Genomic DNA, 20,306 nt, shown 5'->3' with positions numbered 1-20,306 from the left:
AGCGCGCCTGCGAGAGGGCTGCCGAAGCCACAGGACCAGCGGACCCTCTGCAGGCATGCCACCGAAGACAACCTGCCTGCTACCCTCCTGGCAACCGGCAGAGCGCGCCCCCCCCCCCCGTGGCTTGCCGCCCCAGGCACGCGCTTGGAGCGCTGGTGCCTGGAGCCGCCCCTGGGTGGGAGATCTGTCCCCCTGCTTCAGTAACTAAGTATTTATCCACAGTGAGAGATTGAGGGAGCCCGACATCAGAATAGCCCATAACACAGTGGATGAAGTATTCTCCTGAGAGATGTGGGAGACCCCTGTTCAAATCAACTCTCTCACTTAGGGAGTGGAGGGGAAATGAACCCAGGTCTCCCACATCCCAGGCGAATGCTCTAACCACTATACTAAAAGTTATAATGTGGGTGGTGGCAGCACCATCTCCTCCTTGTACCAGATTTTGAATGGGACCTGATCTGGTAGCATGCCTACTAGATTGGGCCCCACAGATGAGGTGGGTGCTCCTCTGCTTATCTTAATGGTTCATGCATCACACAAGGCTTAGGCGGGAGACAGACATACAGATGCTTAAAGCGAGATAGCAGTGTACATGCCCAGAGGCAGAAACTCCTGCATCTAGGGAATTTTTACAGTGAAAATATAGGCAACTGAGTACGTTTAGGCACCTACAGGGTTAGGAGGCAGTGAGCACTGGTCTTATGGATTGCAGTTGTGCCTAAAACTGGGATTTAGGTGCCTAAGTACCTTTATGGATCTGCACCTATGCCATCTTGCTAAGGCAAAAAGAAGAATGTCTACCTGTCCAGATCCCATGAGCAAAATATGCTGCACTGAGAACACACCAATAAACAACCAACACTCCATACCTTCTTATGCACTTTCTATATCTTCAGTATAGCTGGCAAGTGCTTGATGTGGTCTGTTGGTTATTTTAGCTGGGCAAACCCTAGATTTGATTCCTAAAAGTTCAACAAAGGCTAGGACCATTGTGTAGGCAGCATGCTCAAACTGTTGGAAGGTAAAAGTTACTTGATTTGCATTGCACATTGCTGACCCTTTTAGCCAAGTAAAGAGCACTACTGACAGGTTCTGAAAGCAAGTCCAATTGTTAAGTCTGGGTGATCTATGCTGACCATGGAAGGAAGGGAAATGGATGGTTTCTCAATTGAATATATAATCATCTTTAAAACCTACCTTAATTCCAGATGAAGTTGTACCACTGACTGACTGGAAATCACTAACTATAAATGCTACCAAGTAGGTGCTCATTTTTACGCTCTTTGCAAAGTGATCTTCAAACAGGTTGTTGTCTAGCTTTAGAGTCTTCACCTAGAAAACATGAATTGGGACAGACCACATACTCAGTTCTACTTCCAGTATGTAGCTGCATTTCATTTTTCAATAAAACTGCCATTGTTCTTTGTAAAACTGTTCAACATTATCCAATGTGAAAGTTAAGAGGGAACTTAGGCAAGCACTGGGAGATGGAATAGATTACCTGCCTAACCTTCCTGCAGCTGAAGGATAGAATAATTAGAATTGGTAACTAAAGGACCGATTATCAGCTTAGATATTTTTTATTTTTAATATAGGACAGAATAACAACATAGGATTTGCCATACCAGATGATCAGACTATTGGCTGATCAAGTCAAAGTATTCTGCCTGTGACAATAGTCCATACCTGATATTTCAGAGAAAGGTAGATGAATGTTTTTTGCAATATTCCTTCCTGCTTTGCTAAATTCCTTCCTGTCCCCTGTTAGTAATCAGTTTATGCCCTGAAGTGTGATTCATACATTCAGATTTTAAGGCCATCCATTCTGACATCTTGAATAACAGATGCTATGAGATTTGATTACTGCTATTTTAGCATGTATAATTATAGATGCTGCTAAAGAGGTCACAAAATTACCCTTCCGTGGTATCTGCCTCTGACATTCTACAGCCGTGAATTCCTCAGACTGATGCTGCATGAAGAATTATTTCTTTGAATTAGTTCTATGTACCCCCTTATTCTCCTATTATGGACAATGTAAAAACAAGGGACAAAACAACTCTTTGCATGATATAAGGAAACCACAGGCCTACCTTATTTGGTCTCATATAAACACATGAATAGCAACCATCCAATAAAGAAAGGAAGAAAACACATATATGGGTGCAAAGCAGTTGAGGATATGACTGAAAAAATTCACCTTTGGCATATTAGATAGTGCACTATGTTGCCCGTCCCTCCGAATCTTTATTGTATAATTTGCCTTAAAGGATGGTTCGTCAAAACATGGGAATGCCATCCGGGCTGAAGTAGGTTCAAAATGAGTAGAAGCCAACAATCTGAAAGGACAAAGCAAGCAGCAGAATTTGCAAGAAAAGTGTTTTTCTTTACCAAGGTAAATTACTAAACCAAAACTCATTCAACATTCACTGATAGCCTATAAGGAAAATTGCTTGGATAAAGGAAATCTAAACAGTAAGGTAGCCATAGAGACTTTTCTAGGCACTTAGTGGGTGCTGTCCTTGAGGCACAATGGTCCAGATCCTCAATAGTATTTAGGCATCTAACTCCCATTGGTTTCAAATATTTTCCCATTGATTTCAATGGGAGTTAGGCACTCATATACCTTTGAGAATCCTGTCATTTGTTGTAACTGGGTCGGGGGAAAACTATATTGTAACTAGGTTCTCTGACCATGACAAAATCCAGATACCAGGTCACAATACAATTGTCCTCTGGCAAAGTTACAAAATGGTTAAGTCATAACAGAGACAGATCTTAACTATGTAACCATGCTGCCACTGAAGCGATGTTTGATTCTTCAGAACAACATGTAATCTGATTAAAGAGACTAGGTGGGTGAGGTAATGTCTTTATCTCACTGATGGAAGTTGGTTCAGTAAGTAGGGCCCTACCAAATTCATGGCCAAGGAAAACTCATCACAGACTGTGAAATCTGGTCTCCCTCTATAAAATCTGTTTTTTGTGTGTGTGCTTTTACCCTATACTATACAGATTTAATGGGGGAGACCAGTGTTTCTCAAATTGGGGGTCCAAAATGGGAGTTGCAGGGGTGTTGCAAGGTTATTTTAGGGGGGTTGTTGTATTGCCACCCTTACTTCTGCGCTGCCTTCAGATCTGGGCAGCAGCTGTTAAGCCAGACATCCAACTCTGAAGGCAGTGTCCTCCCAGCAGCAGTGCAGAAGTAAAGGTGGCAATACCATATCACGCCAGCCTTACTTCTGCGCTGCTGCTGGCGGTGGCTCTCCCTTCAGAGCTGGACTCCTGGCCATAAGCCGCTGGTCTCCAGCTGCCCAGCTCTGAAGGCAGCGCTGATGCCAAGAGTGGTGTAGAAGTAAGGCTAGCTGTACCACCCCCCCACACCCAATAACCTTGTGACACACACCCACAGCTTCTTTTTGGGTCAGGACTCCGACAATTACAACACCGTGAAATTTCAGATTTAAACAGCTGAAATCATGAAATTTATGATTTTTTAAATCCTATGACCGTGAGATTGACCAAAATGGACTGTGAATTTGGTAGAGCCCGAACAGAAACTGATCCAATAAAAGATATTACCTCACCCACCTAGTCTCTCTCATATCCTGGGACCAAAATGGTGACAAACTACAGCATAAAACATATAAATACAGAAGAAGTATAAGAAAAGTGAAGATTCTCTTATTCTGTTCACTCTTTTGGAACAATTAATTAGAAATTACTTATAAACTCTCACAGACATTGGTAACTCCGAGATGCTTATACAAGCGCATAGTGGAAGACTGTCTCGCCCCTGAAAAGTTTATGAAGATGTTTGCACTCTTATCTACAGAGAATAAAATTTTCAAAAGCACCTAAGTGATTTAAGAGCTTAAGCCCCATTGACTTTAATTAATTGCCTCTCAGTGATTCTTGACAGCTGACTGAAATTTCCATTGATTCCACTGCAAGTCTCACACTAGAATCAAGATCAGATTATGAAATTGAAATCTACACTCTAGACAATGTATTCACTGTACAGAATGGAATAGTATTTTATCCTAAAAGTGTATTAATTGAGGTTGATATAGTAATGAGTTCTTATAGTTTCTATTTAAATAGAGCTTTAGAATAATTATTGGTTTGTATTGTTGCTGTAGTTTTTCTTTTCTGACTTTATGAAAAAGATTAACAATATTATATTTTATATATATATTATATTGTTAATCTTTTTCATTAAGTCAGAAAAGAAAAACTACAGCAACAATACAAATCAACAATTATAGTATGGGAGACTTTATTACATGAAGAGAGTAGAATACAACAATAGCAGTATTAATGTACAGCAAACAAAATAAAACCCTTAGAGATAAAAAGTCAGCATGTTATTAAACTATTATAACATTATTTTCTCCAGTTTAAAGTACAAGAGCTTTATATTGAAAAGATCAATATAACAATATGGTATGAAATCTTCTGTAGCCTTTACTTACCTTGTTTGACCATCCTTAGTTTTGTAAGTACTTTTATAAAAGCCATAGAAACCGTCTGAAAGATTGGCAATATAGCTTATAGAAAGGAAATACTTCTTATCCACCTGCAATGGTTCAGCATATAGAAAGGCAGCTTGTTCATGGGGCGGGTATTCCAAAACTTTCATTTGTTTTAAATCTGCTTGGGTCTTTCCATTTTCCTCCTCAATAGCTGCACTGATGATTTCCAGATGTTTGCTATGTAAGACTATGGTGCTAGTTTCATGTACCACAGTGACTTCTATCTTCACAGATCCCATGAATATTAATGAAGTCAAATTTGGGTGAATTACAAGGTCATAATGGACTGGGAGGATCCAACCAGGGAGCCTTAATTTATTCCACGGAAATGGTTGTCCATTTGTTGCTATAGGAAAAGATGTGTTTTCAATGCTTCTTCCTCCACTGAGGGCATAATTAATTCCAACAAAGTTCAAAATGTGTAATAGCAATAGCATTGCCACTGGCCACTGAAATGTTGTATTTGTTTATCGAATTTTGTATTTTAGCTTCTTCAGCATTTTATTCTAACAATCAAAAAACAAAAACAAAAATGCATATCTTCTGTCTAGTGGAGAATTTCTTAATTGCTTATCCTGAAAGGCAGAAAAGGACCAATATGAGCACTCTATATATGTACAATCAAGTTATTTGGGGCAGAACCTGACATTTAAAAAATGTGTTAACATTGCGCTGCCAATTAGTAGGGATTTTACCCATCACGGAGCCAATCATTCAACCTAATCCATGCTGGTATAGAGATCTGCCTGCATGGATCTGATTGCAGGATCCAGACCCATGTTTTTAAGTATCTTGTTCCATGTTCAGGTGAAGGCATCATTAAGGATTGATTTTCAAAAACTGAAACTCAGAAGTGTGTGCAATTGTATCCATATTTATCACAGCTATGTGAGAGTGCAAGGTATTTGGGCTGGTAGTGGACTGAAATGTACAGCAGGCTATTTGCAAGCTTAAAAACCTGATTGCAATCATGCTAGCAGTATACCTATACATTTTTGAAAAACAAGCCTTTATTGTGAATGAATTTTTTTGTGCAACGGAAGGGGAACCCCCTTCCCCCTCCAATAATTCTTTAAAAGTCTGTTTGGCTCTTCCTGCTTTGTTTTTGCTTCTGTATTTAGCACTACCTTACCTGTGTTTAAACAATGCAAGATTAAAATAAGAAATGTTGGGTTCCTCAGTTGTGAGCTTGGATGAAGAAAAGATTTAGCATCCCCTCAGAAGCCATGAAAATGACGATGCAGCAAGCCCTGAGAAACCAACAAGGGCCCTTCAAAACAACCCAAATGTAGTACCAGAGGACCCAGTGCCACAAACCAGGCTGTGCATTTCAGCAGCAGCAGAGAGCCAAATGTCAGAGCCCCTACAAATGATGCTGTGATGCCATAGCTTGGGTGCAGACATTTTTCTGCCTGAATGTCAGTCAACCACTGAAGAAATTTTAAGACCTGTGTAACTCAGACACACGTCTGGCTAACAGCTCTGGTATGGAGCTCAACGAAAGAAGAGTCAAAGAAACGTGATTTGATTTAAGATATTGTATCCTTAATTATAAAGTTTTTTCATGGAGGTCGTGGAAGTCACAGAATCCGTGACTTCCTGCGACCTCTGTGAATTCAGCCGTCAGCCGGAATCTGCAGGATCTCCCCGCCGCCCACTGCAGCAGGGGGACCCCGCAGTTCCCCATGGACATAGGAGCCAGTAGCCTCATGGAGCTGCCAGCTGCTGCGGGCAGCAAGGCTGCAGCTCCTCGATGCTGTGGGCAGCAGGGCCCCCCCCACAGCTCCCAGCCAATGTGGGTGGTGGGGGCTCCCTGGAGCTCCCAGCTGCCACAGAGGGTGGGGTACCCCAGAGCTCTAAGCCGCCATGGGCACTGTGGGTACCTTGGAACTCCGAGCTGAGGGACTCTAAAGTTCTGAATCCCCACAGGAAGTGGGGGCCCCCAGAGCTGGGAGTGGCCCCCGTAGCTGCCCAACCTCTGCAGGTAGTGTGGGGACCCCACAGCTGAGTGCCCCAGTTTGTCAAGGATAATTTTAGTAAAAGTCAGGGATAGGTCACAGCCCTCTGTTAATTTTTTTTTTTTTTTTATTGCTCATGACCTGTCCGTGTCTTTTACTAAAAATATCCGTGACAAAATATATAAATACAAGATATATAGGTTAGATAAAATTGAAGGCTCAAAACTGCAAAATCACTCTTAGAAGCATAAATTGTACTTAAAATGCCCAGAGGACAGAATACCAATCAAACTGTGCACCAATGACCCACACTAAAAATCTGCAACCAGTTCAGTTAAACATTGTCTGTTGGTTATAAATCATTAGGGCCCCACTTTTAAGCCTCAGTATCTGGCTGTTTTTAATTTGTTGTCCCAAATGATCAAAAGTAAAACTACTGAAATTATATTTTGTACTTTTGCTTGCAAAAGTTATTTTAATGTGAAGCTGAGTGAATAAAGATATCTCCAGTTTTACATAGGTATTATTTTTTACAGTTCCAACTCACATTTTAAAGTCATTCATTTATGAAAGACATTTTGCAAATAGTTACAAGTTAGCATCAGGAAAAAACAAAGCTTTTTGTCATTCCCGAGATTTAATGGTGAATGGAAAATCTCTAAATTGTCTTTATCAGTGAATAAAGAACGATGGGAAATGTGATGGTCTATTGCCTTGCCTCCCCTTAAGTATTTGCTATATGTGCCAAACACTGTTTGCTGGCTGTAAACTCTTAGTCTGGATTTCCCACCTCCCGCTCCTCATCCCCCGTGCAGAGGGACAGCAGAAGGTTTACTAAGAAGGTTTACCACTAAAATCTCACTTACGGCTCTAGCTCAGGCCCTCACACATTCTAGAGAATGCTCATATTTAAAGTTAATTGTAAGGTTTTGTGCCTTGCTGAATCAGGGCCTAGTCTTTAAAATATGATTTAAGTGTTGCACTGGACTTTTGCCGGCCCTCTGCACAGAGTGAATTTCACCTTCAGTGTCTGATTGTTTTAATCATTCTTAACCGAGTAAGAGAGGCCTAGATAACATAAAGGGTTCTCTTATTCAGTTATTTTTATTTATTTATAAATAAATTACATATATGCACTGTTAGGTATTTATTTTTTGAAAATCTAGTAAAAATAAAATACAGAACATAAATAAAACAAGCAAACAGGTGCTATAGTACATTACCGTCTCGTCTCTTTCTTTAACCGTACAGAAGGCAGAATGGTCCTTTTATTTTCAGTTTCTTTTCAATTTGTCATCACCCACTCTTGTTGAGACAAAAGTAGGAAAATAGCCACCTCTTGTGGCTGCTAGTTGAAAGAGTTTTTAACTTTTCAGAAACAACTTTGCATTCTGATAAAATATTGCAATCTGCTGTCCTATGCTTAATGTTATTTGTGAAACAAATACACGTATATGTTTTTTCTTTTGCAGCTATCCCTAAAACTGAAATTGTAGTAAAACTGCTTTTAAGGCATTACAAGTAAAGCTGTGTACTGGGGGCTGACATTTTAGGAAGCTTTAAAAATAGAAAAGGAATAAACATAGGCACTTTCCAGGCGCATTTGAAAACCCCAGACTAAAAAACCTTAAAATAAAAATCAACTGTACAGATTTTAAACTGGTGTAAATTATCACAAGTCCATTGAAGTCAAAGATCTGATGAGCTGCTCCACTGGATTTTTCTCCAAAAAGACTGTCATAATCATGGGCTGTCTTCCCTATTTCTGTATAGGATTTTTGTTCTATTGTCATAACTGTTGTCAAATAAACAGCACTTTCTGAGACTATAACATTCGGTCATTAATTGTGCAGAAGAGAAATATTGATGTTATTGTTCAGTGCAGTATTTTTCATAAAGCTGTTCTGAAAAACAGTGCACTTGTTAGAAAAATAAAATCACTGGTATGAAAAACACTTCTCCATAATTGACAAACACCAGAATCACCAAAAAAACTAAACTGAATACTATCCACTTTCCACCCCACCTTTCCAAACTTTCTTTCTCCTCCATGTCACTAATCCACACAATAATTAATGACACTCAGTAGAGCAATTCTACATATGATCCCTATATTTTAGAATTGTGTTAACCTCTTTTGTTAACATGAAGGAAAGAAATTCACTAGGAATCCTAGACATCATTCCTAGAAAAAGGTCTCAAGCCCAGGACTGTGATACTAATCATACTGTGTAAGTATCAGAGGAACTACATAAAATGCTATTATGCCCAATGATCACATCAGAAACTAGGCTTGGCCATCAAGTTTCAGTAATGAAGTCAAACTGTTCATGATTACATATTGCAGCTAATTCTACTTGATAGTATGGCCCACATAAAATGCTTCTCTCCAAGAGTCAGTTAACAGAAAATTCAATAACCCAAACTATTTCAACTCCTCCCCCCCACAATATCAGTACTTCAGGATTAACAAAAAATTGAGGCAGCCGTGATTCCCATATTGGTATGGGCCCTGGATAGTATAAATCAATAGTATGTTTTCAGCTGTGTAAAATGAGGCAGTGACGTGGGGAAAGTTCTGAAAAAGAATGCATCCAAAGGCAGCTACTGAAGAGAAAACAAGCTATTACCAGAACTTTTTGGGAAGAGTTTGTGTATCTATAGATACCTAGATTTTATAACTAGCTCATCACTATGTTACTGAGCATCTGTATAAATGCTGCATATAACTTGTAAGCAACTAGTTTTGTTACCATAGCTACTCAAGAGAGGTTTTTATGCATCAGCAACTTGGAACCATCATAAACACCTGTTTCTTCTGATTCTCCATAAAGGCCTCAAAGGCTACAAACACCTGTTAGAGAAGACCCACGTTAAAGAGGGACAGAGATGTGGGGGGCATATGAGAGTGTACAGCTTTAAATCTTTTAAAGCTACATTGATTCTAGTCATCACTGTTCTCTGAGATAAAGTGATTTGAGAGCCCTAGTACCCAGCTATAGCACTGATCAAAGTCTGATGAAATGTGGCATAACTTACTGCCATTTCTAAGAGTTTTGGATCCACATAAGGGATGTCTGGTCTGTACCAGACCAAAAAAATAAAAATAGACAACATGGCTATTGGCCTACTTGCTTTCTAGCTAGTACTTATAACTTTCACAAGGTGGTTTAGATTAGAGTGCTTGAATGCTCCCAGAGAACTTCTGACCCTCTTGCTGTACATTTTAAATAGTTACAATAAACTTTAAGCTTCTGCTTTTGCAGTTTTTGAACTGATAAAACCTATTTATCTTTCAAACGGTGAATGGCACCTGTGGAGCCCTCCACATTCAGAGTTACGGTAGACCATTCATTTTATGAATACCAATTATACAAATGACTAGTTATATGAACCATTTTTTCTAACAGGTGAAAACAAAACAAAACACAGATCAGTTATATTGATGAAGAACAAGTCAACATCCCTTCACAGTCTGATGCCTCCATTGCATTAGAAACACTTTTACAGGGTTTGAAGACCAAGAAAGCAATGCCATGCACCACACTACAATTCATGCACTGTATTTACTGTAATTTTGAGATGTTTCATTTTATGAACTCTCAGTCCCCAGCTAGTTCATATACGCCTCCTGTATTCAGATTTGGGGATTGGCACACAAACATTCAGTCAGTGTTTTCCTAGGTTTTCCCTGGTATGGCACTACACAGTGAGAGGGAGGCACAGTTATCCAGACAGGTAAATTCATACAATTCCCTGCTAACCTTGTCATAGAATACACTCATAACAGGACCAGTTGCTACCCAAATACCCCCTCATGGTCCTCTTCTGTGCCCTTCCTATTCCCCCCCAACAAACAAACTCCACACTCCCTCTTTTAGTTACAGTCCTTCTGAGAAGCTTCTGAATTTTTATTAAATTAACAATATTCTCAAACACAAAAACAATCATCCACTCAGGATTAAGCAAGGCATAAACCTGCCTTCCTGCAGACTTATCCCTTCCTCAGGATCACTACCAAAGACCCTCTTTCTACATAGCTCTGCTCAGTTCCTTCTCTTCAAGAAACCCACCAGGGACTGCAGCTTCCTGTTGTCTTTTACCCAGGATCACCTGATTCAACCAAGATGTGGCTCATCCTGTAATCAGGGCTGGTTTAGGCCCAGGCTTTCCAACCCACGGGCAAGCCACCCTACTACAATTCTGAACACTCCAGACAAATGAGGAGTTGTTTCTGAGTTGTAGCTGTAGTCTTGAAAGTAATCAACATGATTAAGTTCATACCACCCTAATTTGGGGGTTTACTTTCCACTTACTCCTCTGCTAAGAGATACGATTAGACTGCACAGTTGTAGTTTTAATACGTGATATACTAACATTACTAATAAAAGTTTGGCTAGTTTGCCACAGAAACTTTAATCATAAACAATAAAGCCAATTTGGATTTTTCTTAAAGCATCTAATAAGTGGTAATTAACTAAGTCAGCATAATACTGTTTACTGTTGGACTTCATCACGGAGGAGAACAGAAAACTAAAGGCTGTCTACCCAAGGAAGTTATACTGATTTAACTAAATTGGTTTAGAAGCAGATTTAGGTAAATCAATGCAAATCCCTTGTGTGGATACTTATTTCAGTTTTGGAATGCCTTAGATTTAGCTTAAATTGGTTCTGTGCCTTTTTTATGCTAATTTGATAAAAGGCATTCTAAAGTTAAGACTGAAAACTTAAAGTATCCACATACAAGGGTTGCATCTATTTAAATAAACCTGTTTCTAAACTAATTTGGTTACGCTGGTATAACTTTCTCATATAGACAAGGATGAAGGCTTCACAGGATGTAGAGAGAGAGCAGACTTTGGGGTTTGGTATTGTTAGAATCATTAGCATTGGTCTGTCTGAGGCAGAGGGCTAGACTGGGCCTTTCTGCTCAGAGCTGTGTACGAGACAAGTGCCTACCTGCAGTGTCCCAGAAGGAGCACCAGGAAGAAATTTTGAATCACAGGACTTATCTACATTACAATTGCTTATCAAGTTTCAACATGTATTAACTACCATGAGTCAAAGAACAAATTTTTTGTTCCTAGTCATTTTTCAGTTACAATTCCTGTGTCTAACTTGCTGAGGTGTGCAGGTCTTGAAGCGAAAGGAAGCTATCCCACAATGAACGGAATGGCTGCAGAAGATCATACACTATATCTGAGCTCTCTATGGGTTGCACTTTTGGAATCCTTAAGTCACTGAAAAAAAAAGTGGTGGAAATAAGATGGAACCACAGGTGTAAAGGATGCAGGCTGTTATAATTATATCTTAGTTGTACAGCCTCCAAATACTCTTTCGTTTAGTATTACAAGACCAAAATTATTTCTTAGTGTTACTGAATAGAGTGGCCCTTGCCCCCAAAGAACTCAGGGCTGCTCTAGGAAAATAGGCCATGCATTAAAATATAAGGGCGAACACAGTTTTAAAGAGAACGTTGCAATTAATCTAGACAATAGGCTCCCACTCTAGGGATCAATCACAATCAGCTAATGTGTATTAGACAGAGCCGGTACTCCCAGTGCGGCCAATGCCACCCACAGCCACAGCGGTCTGATCAGTACTGACCACTGGTTGACTCTCACTCACGGGCGGCTCCAGGCCCCAGCACGCCAAGCGCGTGCTTGGGGCAGCATGTCGCGGGAGACGCTCTGCCGGTGGGGCGGCACATGTCTGCGGAGGGTCCGCTGGTCCCGCGGCTCCGGCAACCGGCAGAGCGCCCCCGCTGCGTGCCGCCGTGCTTGGGGCGGCAAAATGGTTCGAGCCGCCCCTGCTCTCCCTTGTCCGCAGACGCTGGGAGCCAACATCGGAGTCGCTCCTTTGTTGGCACCCCCGAGCCACATGGGCGCCTGTAGTGCTCCAGGCACTCAGAGCTCAGCATCCCGCTGGATCGGGCTTTTCCCTGTGGCTGTCTTTCGGTGGCAGGGAACTATGTTATTGTAGGGTCGCCCAAACCGCCTTCCTGCTGGGGCCAGTCCAGGAGGGCGGGGGATGTGGGGGAGCCCCAGAACAGAGCCGGGGGGGGCGGAAGAGCTGGAAGGGCCCCAGAGGCACTTCTGCTTTCGCTTTCACTTTCCAAGGCGCAGCTAATGCAGGCAGCGGCGGCGCGGTTCCTCCATCTCGCTGGGCCCGGCAGCAGGTACCAGCGCCGCTCACCCAGCCCCGGCCTCCGCGGAGCAGGTCGCGAACTGGGTGGTTCAGGGCCAGCGCTCTGAGGGCAGCGTGGCGCCAGCAGAGCCGCCTCGCCTTCCGGGGCGGGGGAACACGACGCCCAGGCCCAGAGTGCGGGGGGGAGGGGTCCCGGTCCCCCCACGGTGGGGGCGGTGGGGCGCGGGCGGGGGCCGAGCTGCATTTCACCGCCAAAGGCGGGCAGCAGCCAGGGCAGCGTGTCTCTGAGGTGGCTGCAGCGTCCGCTCCCAGAGAGCGCCCCGAGCCCCGCGAAATCCTCTCCCCGCAACGCCCCCGAGCGCCCCACCACTGCCACCTGAGCACCCCCACTGCCAAACAGTGCCCCGGCACACTCACCTGAGCCCCCCAACACTACACCCCCACTGCCAAACAGTGCCCCGGCACACTCACCTGAGCCCCCCACACTACGCCCCCACTGCCAAACAGTGCCCCGGCACACTCACCTGAGCCCCCCACACTACACCCCCACTGCCAAACAGTGTCCCAATACACTCACCTGAGCCCCCCGACATCACCTGCTTCACAACTCTGCACAGCTACAGATCTTAAAACCGCAAAACATTGTTTTGGCACCATGCCCTGAAAATAAGCTGTGCAGATGTCAGACTCATGCCAGGAATGGCGTTCTCACAGATAGTCAGGCAGGACATGAATATTTTTCATATACAACTGACAAACAGAATAAAATGGAAGTTCACTTTATCCTCCTCTACTTGACATTGGCATTCTTGAATAGTCTTATGGACTTCTTGAATAGCCTTGTTTTTTTTCAAGATGTTTTGCCCTCTCTGCAGGAGAGAGATCAGCTGTTTCCAGAAGAAACTGCTTGGTATTAGCCTGCTAAATTATCAAACTACTGATCTCTTTTCTAGCAAAAACCTTGGAAGTATCTTCATTCCCTTTGATTTGCTCCTTCCAGGGGCTGTATGTCAGGGATAAGAATTGCATTTTCTTCTGTTACTTTTGTTTTTTGTATAATGTTTTGTGCTTTTATGTGTTTATATTCTCTCCCAGTAAATAACATTGCAATTAAAACTTGTTCCTATTTATTTATAACCAGTGAGTACACTGTGGCTTTAAAAATATCAAAGCTTACTGACAGCCTGAAAGGTTTGCCTTCAGAGACATTTTAAATTAAGAGGATTGGAAGGATCATGGCAAGAAAAAGTGTATAAATCTCTTTGCTAATGGAAATAGACACAGATGGTTACAGAATGTGAAGATAATTTAGGCCTGATCCTGCTGTGAGACCCCATGTCTCTTCCAACCCAAAGCTTCTGTGATTCTGTGCCAGAAGTCATTTGGGCTCCACACAGGTCAAGGGTCTGCGCATGTGGATTTGACTGCAGCGTGAGGGTCTTACTGTATTTTTTTAGATCATAGGCAGTACTCATTGGTGTTGTCCATGACATTTACCACAAAGAAAAATCTTTAATACTAACTGTGTTTTACACATATTTCTTTTTTAGATGATCATATGTGGAAATCAACATAAGCAAGGCAAGAATGGCAGCCTTATTCTCTACTCTGCCATTTGCAGATAAATCCTCTCTCATGATGATGATGATGATGATGATGATGACCATAGGTATTTTAAATGTTGCAGTTTCTGTGAATAATGACCACAGTAGCAAGAACAGGGAGACAGCTGATGTAGTGTCTGGCAATGGAAGCAAACCGTTTCCTTGGGATAAAATGAGGCTTCCCAAGCATGTCATCCCAGTGCATTATGATCTTCTCCTCCATCCTAATCTTACAACTCTAACTTTTACTGGATTTGCCAGAATAGAGATTACAGTAAACCAACAAACTAGTTCAGTCATCCTGCACAGCAAACACCTGCAAATTACCAGGGCTGCCATCCAAAGGAGAATGGGAAATAGTCACACTGAAGAAGAAGTGATGGTTTTGGAATACCCACCATTTGAGCAGATTGCCCTCCTGGCAGCTTTTCCACTGCATGTTGGACAAAACTACACTGTTAGCATTGAGTATTCTGCAAATCTGTCAGAGAGTTTCCATGGCTTTTATAAAAGCACCTATAGAACCCAGGAAGGAGAAGTGAGGTAATCATCTTTTCAATTAACATTTGTTTCTGAAGAGTGAACTATACTTGACTTTTTAGGTATAACCGTGCTAAATTGCTGCTTTTAGATTTTATTCTCATTTAGTTTCTAATTTCTCTTTTAGAGCCTCTGCTTTCTTCACTGAGACTTACGCTTTGTTATAGAGAATTGAATTTGTACCGAATCATATTCCAGTATTTAACTTGTTGAGACTTTCAGTCCTTTCGGAAAGGAATTGAATTTTTTCATCATGGACCAAATTCAGTGGTCCTTAATGCACAAGATCTCCTATTTATACTACCGGAAGTTTTGATGCAAGGAAGAATGGTCCTCTGGTCAGAGTGCTATGGGAGTCAGGAGGCCAGGTCCTATTCTCAGCTTCGCCACATTTTCGTGTGTGATCTTGGGCAAGTTACTTAGTCTCCTACCTCAGTTTCCCATCTATAAAATGGGGGTAGTACTTCTTGGCCTGATAAAGGGGTATTGTGAATTGTTCAGATACTGCCGAAATGGGGGCCATATAAGTACCTAGTTACAAAGTGAACATCAAATTTACCTTTTTGTCTTGCACCAGAGAGATGGATGTTCTGTATTGATACTGCAATGTATGGGCATGTTTCAGATGTAGATTTTTTTTTTATTTCCCATTGTTTAATTACAGGGTACTTGCATCAACACAGTTTGAGCCAACAGCTGCTCGCATGGCTTTCCCATGTTTTGATGAACCATCCTTCAAAGCCAGATTTTCCATTAAGATTAGGAGAGAACCAAAGCACCTCGCACTATCTAATATGCCAATAGTACGTGGATATTTCTAATGTTACATTTTAGAATTGTTTAGTTTACGAAAAAGTTAAAGTAGAGCAGAATATCCAAGCAAGAGCAATTCACTTTGATATTAAACTGTTTTATTTTGATGCTCATATGCGTACTGTTGTTTCTAGTAGTTCTATCATTGAATTAAAAAGGAAAAATGCATTATCTCATTGTTGGCTGTTTTAAAGTTCATATTTAGGGGATAGTCCTGTGAGATGAGCATCCTTGCTCCCATGGGAGGCAATGGAAGTTGGGAGCATTCAGGACCTGTAGGATCTAGCCTATAATTCCATATTTTGTACATGAAACTTGGACTATCTAGACTTTAAAAATTAACCTTCAAGGGAGTTTGGAGGAAGGGATAAATAGCATGATGCAGTGTGACATGTATTAACTATGCAGGGAGTTATGCAACTACATCTTTGTACTGAAATGTACCCCTGAGCATCTACTAAAGGTTGCTTTTGCTTTTTTTTTTTTTTTTTAGAGAGACAGAGTCAACTTGAAAAATCACATTTGTTTGAAAATTTTATGTGTATTATACCTACAAGTAGCATCTACAGCTGAAAACCGTTAGAAAGAAAAAAATTCTTTTTGGTTTGTTGGCCTGTGCATTGGATAGCACTTTGTGTCTAGCAGGTTTCACTGTTTCCTCTGTATTGTCAATTTCTTATTTGCTGAAGAGACCCTTATAAACACAAATAGAGGAACAGTAAAAAAAAAAAAAAAACAATTAAAAAAATTAAAAGAACATATTATATAGAGGGTTCTCTTTCAGAAATTAGAAATTTTGAATGTCTTCTTAAAAACATTTTGAGTTCACTGGGTCTTTTTAAACAGTTTTTCTTTTCCCTGTTTGGCTCTTTTATGCAGCCACAGGACAAACCAATTAACTGTACAGCAGACAGCAAGGTACTATCAAATGTAGAAAGCAAATGGAAAAAGAATTCAGAAATTATTTCTCTAATTGCATTCAGTTTTAAGTATAACAGGCTAGATAAGAAAAAGTTCATACAAAAGGGTGGGTTTTCCTTTAGTTTAGTTTTGTTTTATTTTATTCAGTGACTCTTTAAATAATAGTGATGAAATTTAAAAAAAACTTTACAAACCTTCTGTGTTCCAGCTCATAGAATTATTGTGTGACAAAAGTTGTGCTCTAATTTTAGGTGAAATCTGTGAGTGTTGCTAATTGGCTAGTTGAAGACCATTTTGATGTTAGTGTAAAGATGAGCACTTATCTAGTGGCCTTTATTGTTTCGGATTTTAAATCAGTCAGCAAGATGACCACCAGTGGAATTAAGGTAAATTTGTCTCGTTTTCTACAACCTTGCTGTGTGATAGGAACAATAAAAATTGCAAATGGTTTAATTCTAAAGGTCTTGGTTAACTATATTTACATGTCTGTAGCTGCTATGGAATTGAGCGAGAAGAAAGTAATGTGTTTTTAATTAGATGGACTATTTGAATTATGATTTTTAGTAGTTTTACTTTTAAAATCTGTTTGTGTGCTCTCATCTCTGGTCCCTTCAAAAAAGGATTGAGTTTGGTTGGGTAAAGTGGGGAAACCTGCACTGCAATTGTACCTGTTTGGTGAATAAATAAAAGGGACTGAATCTAAATTCAGTTTTAAAAAATACATTTCTGGCTTTGATGCTTTTCTTACAAATTGTAGGATACCTCTGAGGCAAGGAAGCAGCATCAAGCAGCTAATTGTGCTCATTTTTTGGCGATAATTGAAATAAGGCAGAGAACAAATCAGTTTCTATTCTAAAACTACTTACATTTGTATTCACAAACCTTCCGTGCTTGTGTATTTTAGATATCTGTATATACTGTACCAGATAAGATCAACCAAGCTGATTATGCCTTGGATGCAGCAGTGAAACTTTTAGACTTCTATGAGAATTACTTCAGCATTCCATATCCCTTACCCAAACAAGGCAAGTGTTTTATCATTCATTCTATTTAAGTTCCTTATTAGTTGAGTTTAATAGAACACAAATCACGTAATATAGTTTGTAAGATAGAGTCAAGTTTGCAACAGACGGTGAGCATGTTCCTCAGTGCCTCCTGACTTTTCCAGAATTGTCTTGCATAGACTTGGGCATTCATTTTGAGTAGGGGAGGGAACACTTGGCCCTTTGTGTTTCCATGATATCACATAGCCTGTGAAAATATTAACATATTTATAATGTAACATATTGTATGCTGCCTCCTTGCCAGCACTGTTAGTTGATATTTCAGGTACAGAAAATTAATGTGTGAAAAGTACTACTTGAAAACATTTCCGCCACTTGGGTTTTTTAGTAATCTCTGACTTTATAAGGGTTAATCTGGGGCATGGTATGGGGTCAAAATGCAATGTTACCAGATTTGCCCGTTACTTTGGGTATGCTCATTTATTAGGGTTATTCTTCTTGGTGGTGGTGTTCTGTAATTCTATCAGTGTACCACTTGTGTTTTCATATGGAGCTCTACTTCTCCCTTCTGCAAGTTCCCTCCCAATGGAGCTATCCTGGAGGACCTAGGTTCCTCAGGGCTGGGTTCCTCGAGCCCCAGAATCAGACGAACACACACACATTAACAGAGCTCATCTGAGTGGACCAGGTCAATCAGCACTCCTGTTACATGTCCCTGAACTCAGCAGGCTGGGTCGAGCAGCACTTCCAAGCTGCCAGCCTCATATGCCACAGGTTCAGCACGTCCCTATCACCACTTGCACATTGCAATTATTCAGGTAGTAACCCGCTTGATGAGAAAACCCCACAGGATTTTTGGGCGCTTCAGGGATCTTTAGCTTAGGTAAGAGGAGCGTTGCTGCAGAGCAAATGCGGAAGCCAAAAACACACAAGAGAGAGAGCAGGAGGGAGGGAAGCAACCAGCTTAACCATAAAAGTTAGATATTGCCAGGTAATAACCATACAAGGAGAGCCAAACAAACAAAACAGTTACAATATTAAATCTAGTTTAAGATTACAAACGTCAGGTTTAGAAAACTATGCCTGATCATATACCCAGAGTAGGAAAAAAAGAGAGACAAAGTTGGGTTCTCACCACTCCGTGGAGCTTGAACCAGTCGGGGTTCCCAGGTGGTGGTGATAGTTGAAGGTCCAGAGTGCTGGAGACAGGCAGAGCCCCTAGCACAATCAGTTAGGAGAAGATGAAGTCCCAAGGGAACTGATGCAGATTTTGGATCCAGGCATCAGACACTTACTTGAGCATGGATATGGGTTTTTTGTAGGGAAACAACAATGGTTCAAGGGAGAACACTAGATTTGTTTATGGGTAAACTGATGGCTCAAGGGAATATACCAAAGTTGTTTCATTCAGGCGAGACGATAGGAACTGATCATTCCTGGCTATGGGCAGTGTTTCTTCGAGGAAGCTCACAATGCAATTAGGCAGCATCAGTATTTTGGATGCCAATAAAGGATTTATTACTAGAATTGGTCTGATAACTGCGGAGCTGGTGTGTGCTGGGGTGGGTGCATTAACATCTGGAGCAGAGATCCCCCATCATGCAGTGCTTCCCTGCTTTTCTGGTCCCAGAGGTCAGTGCAGTTCTTGCCTTGGAATCTCTCTTCTCCGTTTTGTATGCTAATGCAGATGCCTCCCTGTCCCACCTTCAATGCAAATGAGTCTCGGGGAGTTGCTTTAGTTCTGTCACCCTTGTCCGGAGGGGTTTATGTGTGTCTCCCACTGACTTTTCATTGCATTTTGTAAGTCTTTCTTCTGGTTCAAGCAGAGGCTGGGGGAGGGGAGTCCTTCATGAGTCAGACAAGTTAGATACTGTGTTCTGGTTCCCCAAGAACACAGAGCTAACAGGTAACAGCAGCCCCACTCCCTGCAACCATTACTCCAGTCAGTGAGATTCTGCTACCTTGTCTGTGACACTTGCTCGAGAATAGAGCCACTGGATCATGTGACCTTAGATCCTATGGCCCTCCTCCAGACTTGTCCCTGCTATCATTCTCCAAACTGACCTATATGGATGTGGCTGCTGAGATCCCCTCTGTGACAATTAAGGATTGCAGAGTCCTTTTCCCACTTTGCCAGTGCTCTGCTTAAGGCACCTCTACACATCTTTACAGTGGATTTAATGTTATATGGGGGACCTAGCATAGTCTCTTCACACCTGGCTGAATTTCGACTAACCAGTGAAACATGAGTGGGTGGCAGCCATGCTCTCATAGTGTCACACTTCAGGCTCATTGTTAGATATGAGAGCCAAGGCCAAGCACTCCAACCACCTCAGAAATACCTACATGGCCACATAACACACATCTTGGAGTGCCTCGCTTGGTTGAAAAAATGGTCTTATATTTAAAAAATAAATTAAAATTGTAGAAAAATGGATGAATACTTACTCCCTAAAATGTAAGCAGTAATGATTCCCTACACTCAGTAAGATTTTCAAAAAAACCCTCAGCATTGGCTTATCTTTTTCATTTAAGTTGATGGGAGTTTTTCCCACCCACTATCAGGTAAAGGAAACTTAACAAAAAACTGTTGCAAAATACCTAGTTTCCTACTGTGACAAAGTTCCTCCTCTCCCTTGGTTGGTCCTGCGCTTATTGGCAGATTTGCTCAGCTCAGTGATCTTCCCCACAGTCTGGATCAACTCCTCCTGTGTCTGATCAGGAGTTGGGAGGTTTGGGGGGAACCTGGGCCCGCCCTCTACTCCGGGTTCCAGCCCAGGGCCA

General features: G+C 41.4%; 2 protein-coding genes across 8 annotated transcripts in view; one reads left to right on the top strand and one right to left on the bottom strand.

Annotated features, from left to right (window-relative positions):
* The window catches only part of LOC116835662 (endoplasmic reticulum aminopeptidase 2-like), a 46,786-nt gene extending 26,681 nt beyond the window's left edge, over positions 1-20,105 (bottom strand). Inside the window, exons 1-4 of one of the 7 annotated variants that reach the window (XR_012656110.1) lie at positions 7,717-8,642; positions 4,476-5,110; positions 2,201-2,339; positions 1,198-1,332 (exon numbers count right to left, since the gene is read on the bottom strand). Coding sequence is in view for 6 of the 7 variants with exons in the window: in XM_075067113.1 (XP_074923214.1) it covers positions 1,198-1,332; positions 2,201-2,339; positions 4,476-4,972 (771 nt within the window). In the remaining variant the exon portion in view is untranslated. Of the gene's footprint in view, positions 1-1,197; positions 1,333-2,200; positions 2,340-4,475; positions 5,111-7,716; positions 8,647-13,217; positions 13,770-18,657 lie in introns of those variants that run through there. The other 6 variants (XM_075067112.1, XM_075067113.1, XM_032798662.2 and 3 more) reach the window with 6 other exon arrangements.
* ERAP1 (endoplasmic reticulum aminopeptidase 1) overlaps positions 12,314-20,306 on the top strand; it is a 38,869-nt gene continuing 30,876 nt past the window's right edge. Inside the window, 5 exon segments of the mRNA XM_075067120.1 lie at positions 12,314-12,712; positions 14,191-14,787; positions 15,449-15,587; positions 16,770-16,904; positions 17,423-17,543. Coding sequence (XP_074923221.1) covers positions 14,228-14,787; positions 15,449-15,587; positions 16,770-16,904; positions 17,423-17,543 — 955 coding nt within the window. The 5' untranslated portion in view covers positions 12,314-12,712; positions 14,191-14,227.

Source organism: Chelonoidis abingdonii, chromosome 6 (assembly GCF_003597395.2).
Source record: "Chelonoidis abingdonii isolate Lonesome George chromosome 6, CheloAbing_2.0, whole genome shotgun sequence".
Classification (NCBI taxonomy): domain Eukaryota; kingdom Metazoa; phylum Chordata; order Testudines; family Testudinidae; genus Chelonoidis; species Chelonoidis abingdonii.
This window is presented reverse-complemented; position numbering and strand designations above follow the sequence as displayed.